General features: G+C 46.6%; 1 protein-coding gene across 10 annotated transcripts in view; it reads right to left on the bottom strand.

Moving 5' to 3' along the window:
- Positions 1-5,000, bottom strand: part of LOC113568239 (transcription factor 4) — a 151,597-nt gene that overhangs the window by 22,201 nt on the left and 124,396 nt on the right. For all 10 annotated transcript variants that reach the window (XM_081704183.1, XM_081704189.1, XM_081704181.1 and 7 more), the window contains 3 exons: positions 3,263-3,368; positions 2,911-3,044; positions 1,210-1,345 (listed from right to left, as the gene is read on the bottom strand). In XM_081704183.1, the coding sequence (XP_081560309.1) occupies positions 1,210-1,345; positions 2,911-3,044; positions 3,263-3,368 (376 nt within the window). The remainder of the gene's footprint in view (positions 1-1,209; positions 1,346-2,910; positions 3,045-3,262; positions 3,369-5,000) is intronic.

The raw sequence follows: 5,000 nt of genomic DNA, 5'->3' as shown, positions 1-5,000 counted from the left end.
CTACAGTTCACTTCCAGACACAGAATTTACATACACACACTAGCATTCCCACATATTTAACTGCAATGAGAAGTGTTTCCTAGCATTCTCACATATTTAACTGGAATGAGAAGCGTTTCCTAGTATTCCCACATATTTAACTGGAATGAGAAGCGTTTCCTAGCATTCGCACATATTTAACTGAATGAGAAGTGTTTCCTAGTATTTCCACATATTTAACTGAATGAGAAGTGTTTCCTAGTATTCCCACATATTTAACTGAATGAGAAGCGTTTCCTAGTATTCCCACATATTTAACTGAATAAGAAGCGTTTCCTAGTATTCCCACACATTTAACTGAATGAGAAGCGTTTCCTAGTATTCCCACACATTTAACTGAATGAGAAGCATTTCCTAGTATTCCCACATATTTAACTGAATGAGAAGCGTTTCCTAGTATTCCCACATATTTAACTGAATGAGAAGCGTTTCCTAGTATTCCCACATATTTAACTGAATGAGAAGCGTTTCCTAGCATTCCCACATATTTAACTGGAATGAGAAGTGTTTCCTAGCATTCCCACATATTTAACTGGAATGAGAAGTGTTTCCTAGTATTCCCACATATTTAACTGAATGAGAAGTGTTTCCTAGTATTCCCACATATTTAACTGAATGAGAAGCGTTTCCTAGTATTCCCACACATTTAACTGAATGAGAAGCGTTTCCTAGTATTCCCACACATTTAACTGAATGAGAAGCGTTTCCTAGTATTCCCACACATTTAACTGAATAAGAAGCGTTTCCTAGTATTCCCACACATTTAACTGAATGAGAAGCGTTTCCTAGTATTCCCACACATTTAACTGAATGAGAAGCATTTCCTAGTATTCCCACATATTTAACTGAGTATTCCCACACATTTAACTGAAAGAGAAGTGTTTCCTAGTATTCCCACACATTTAACTGAATGAGAAGCGTTTCCTAGTATTCCCACACATTTAACTGAATGAGAAGCGTTTCCTAGTATTCCCACACATTTAACTGAATGAGAAGCGTTTCCTAGTATTCCCACATATTTAACTGAATGAGAAGCATTTCCTAGTATTCCCACATATTTAACTGGAATGAGAAGCATTTCCTAGTATTCCCACACATTTAACTGGAATGAGATGCTCCCTTTTTGTCTGATCAGATGGAGGCTGAGGGAGGTGGGGCCCCATGGCTTACCCATAATGCTGTCTGTTCCGTTTGTGGTTGCAGTGCAGGAGGTGGTGTTGTAGTGATTTGACCCGCTGTTGCGATGGAACGTTGACATCGGAGGAAGACTCGGGTTGATCTCTGCCGAGGAGTGTGATGGGTAACTCTGATGAAGAACAGAGGTTGGTGTGAGGAGTGTGACGGTAACTGATGAAGAACAGAGCTCGTTGAGATGGCTTCAAATGGCTCACTTTTCAAACCACAATGACTAAACTTCTTATGTATGGATGATGGATAGATGATGGATGGAGGGATGGATGGATGGATGGAAGAAGGGATGATAGATGGATGGATGATTGGATGAATGCAGGGATGATGGATGAATGATGGATAGAGGGATGGCTGGATAGATGGATGAATGCAGGGATAATGGATGAATGATGGATAGATGATGGATGGAGGAATGGATGGATGATGGATAGATGATGGATGGAGGGATGGATGGATGGATAGATGGATGGATGGAGGGATGATGGATAGATGATGGATGGAGGGATGAAGGGATGATGGATGGATGGATGGATGATCAGATGGATGATGGATAGATGATGGATGGAGGAATGGATAGATGATGGATAGAGGGATAAATGATTGGATAGATGGAAGGATGATGAATGATGGATGGATGGTCTGTATGTAGCGGCTGTAACAGATGTGTAACAGAGGCATAATAGACCTGAATCACAGTGAGACATGGACAGACTCGGGAGTGAGACAGGGACAGACTCAGGAATGAGACAGGGACAGACTCAGGAGTGAGACATGGACAGACTCAGGAGTGAGACAGGGACAGACTCCGGGGTGAGACATGGGCAGACAGGGACAGACTCAGGGGTGAGACAGGGACAGACTCAGGAGTGAGACAGGGACAGACTCAGGAATGAGACATGGACAGACTCAGAAGTGAGACATGGACAGACTCAGGGGCGAGACATGGACAGACAGGCACAGACTCAGGAGTGAGACAGGGACAGACTCAGGAGTGAGACCAGGACAGACAGGGACAGACTCAGGAGTGAGACATGGACAGACTCAGGAGTGAGACAGGGACAGACTCCGGGGTGAGACCAGGACAGACAGAGACAGACTCAGGAGTGAGACATGGTCAGACTCAGGAGTGAGACAGGGACAGACTCCGGGGTGAGACATGGGCAGACAGGGACAGACTCAGGGGTGAGACAGGGACAGACTCAGGAGTGAGACAGGGACAGACTCGGGAATGAGACATGGACAGACTCAGAAGTGAGACATGGACAGACTCAGGGGTGAGACATGGACAGACAGGCACAGACTCAGGAGTGAGACAGGGACAGACTCAGGAGTGAGACCAGGACAGACAGGGACAGACTCAGGAGTGAGACATGGACAGACTCAGGAGTGAGACAGGGACAGACTCCGGGGTGAGACATGGGCAGACAGGGACAGACTCAGGGGTGAGACAGGGACAGACTCAGGAATGAGACATGGACAGACTCAGAAGTGAGACATGGACAGACTCAGGGGTGAGACAGGGACAGACTCAGGAGTGAGACATGGACAGACTCATGGATAAGACATGGACAGACTCAGGGGTGAGACATGGACAGACAGTGACAGACTCTGGAGTGAGGCATGGACAGACTCATGGATAAGACATGGACAGACTCAGGGGTGAGACATGGACAGACTCACGAGTCTCTCGTGCGGGTGCAAGCCACAGTAGGTGGTGCTCTGGGGGCCATGAGATGGGTTGGCCAACATGGCACTGTAGCCTGGCTGGTTCAACACACCAGACGAGGACCAGGGGTCTGTGCTGTGATGACCATCTGTGGGGTGGAGGAGAGAGAGAGAGAGTGAGAGAGAGGGGGGAGAGAGAGGGTTGAGAAAGGGTTGAGAGAGAAGGAGAGAGCGAGAGAGAGAGACACAATATGGGTTCACAATGTTGTTATTATTCTGTTCTGTATACAAATTTTCTGTATAATTCAAAATATGTGAAATCTGTAAAAATTACGTGTGTAATTGTGTGTGTGTGTGTGTGTGTTACCTGGCATAAAGAAGGAACTACTGAACCCTGATCCCGGGGCTTTGGAGGTCGGGTACCCTGGGGACTCTCGGTTATAATCGGCAGTGCTGGCAGGTGGTGCATAAACCTGCAGTACAGAGCACTCAGGGTGAGGGACTACATCTCCCAGAATGCAACACTGCAGCATCACAGTAAATACTCAGAGCACTCAGGGTGAGGGACTACATCTCCCAAAATACAACACTGCAGCATCACCAAAGTCAGGTATAATCAGACATAACCATGACTATCAGACTTTATCATTATCAGACATAATCAGACTATCATACTTTATCATTATCAGACATAACCATGACTATCAGACTTTATCATTATCAGACATAATCATGATTATCAGACTATCATTCTCAGATCGAATCATGACTATCAGACTTTATCATTATCAGATATAATCATGACTATCAGGGGGGATAGAGGTGAGAGAGAGAGAGAGAGAGGTGAGAGACAGAGAGAGAGAGACTTACAGTTGTCAAAACATTTTTCACTATTGATTGTTTTTGTAGCTTATCTTAATATCTGACATATTTGTTGTTTTTTAGTATATGCTGTTTCTTCCACAGCAAACACTGGCTTAGTTTTGTCAGTGTTAATAAAGGTATGATTTTGTCAGTAAGATCAGTAATGACTGTGTCAGATCTATCTGGAGCTCCTTTGTGTGTCCCGAGGACCATGTACAGAGGTCTGGACTCTGGTGAGTGTCTCAGGGTAGACTCTCACAGTGACCACAGTCTTCTCACCACTCTCACAGTGACCACAGTCTTCTCCCCACTCTCAGTGACCACAGTCTTCTCCCCACTCTCACAGTGACCAGTCTTCTCCCCACTCTCAGTGACCACAGTCTTCTCACCACTCTCACAGAGACCACACAGTCTTCTCACTACTCTCACAGTGACCACAGTCTTCTCACCACTCTCACAGTGACCACAGTCTTCTCCCCACTCTCACAGTGACCACAGTCTTCTCACCACTCTCACAGTGACCACAGTCTTCTCCCCACTCTCACAGTGACCACAGTCTTCTCCCCACTCTCAGTGACCACAGTCTTCTCACTACTCTCACAGTGACCACAGTCTTCTCACTACTCTCACAGTGACCACAGTCTTCTCCCCACTCTCACAGTGACCACAGTCTTCTCACCACTCTCACAGTGACCAGTCTTCTCCCCACTCTCAGTGACCACAGTCTTCTCACCACTCTCACAGTGACCACAGTCTTCTCCCCACTCTCACAGTGACCACAGTCTTCTCCCCACTCTCAGTGACCACAGTCTTCTCACCACTCTCACAGTGACCAGTCTTCTCCCCACTCTCACAGTGACCACAGTCTTCTCACCACTCTCACAGTGACCACAGTCTTCTCCCCACTCTCAGTGACCACAGTCTTCTCCCCACTCTCACAGTGACCAGTCTTCTCCCCACTCTCAGTGACCACAGTCTTCTCACCACTCTCACAGAGACCACACAGTCTTCTCACTACTCTCACAGTGACCACAGTCTTCTCACCACTCTCACAGTGACCACAGTCTTCTCACCACTCTCACAGTGACCACAGTCTTCTCACTACTCTCACAGTGACCACAGTCTTCTCCCCACTCTCACAGTGACCACAGTCTTATCCCCACTCTCAGTGACCACAGTCTTCTCACTACTCTCACAGAGACCACACAGTCTTCTCCCCACTCTCACAGTGACCCCAGTCT

Source organism: Electrophorus electricus, chromosome 21, assembly GCF_041902795.1.
Source record: "Electrophorus electricus isolate QZ-2024a chromosome 21, ASM4190279v1, whole genome shotgun sequence".
NCBI classification, from domain to species: domain Eukaryota; kingdom Metazoa; phylum Chordata; class Actinopteri; order Gymnotiformes; family Gymnotidae; genus Electrophorus; species Electrophorus electricus.
The sequence above is the reverse complement of the archived record's forward strand: the minus strand, read 5'-3'. Positions and strand labels throughout refer to the sequence as shown.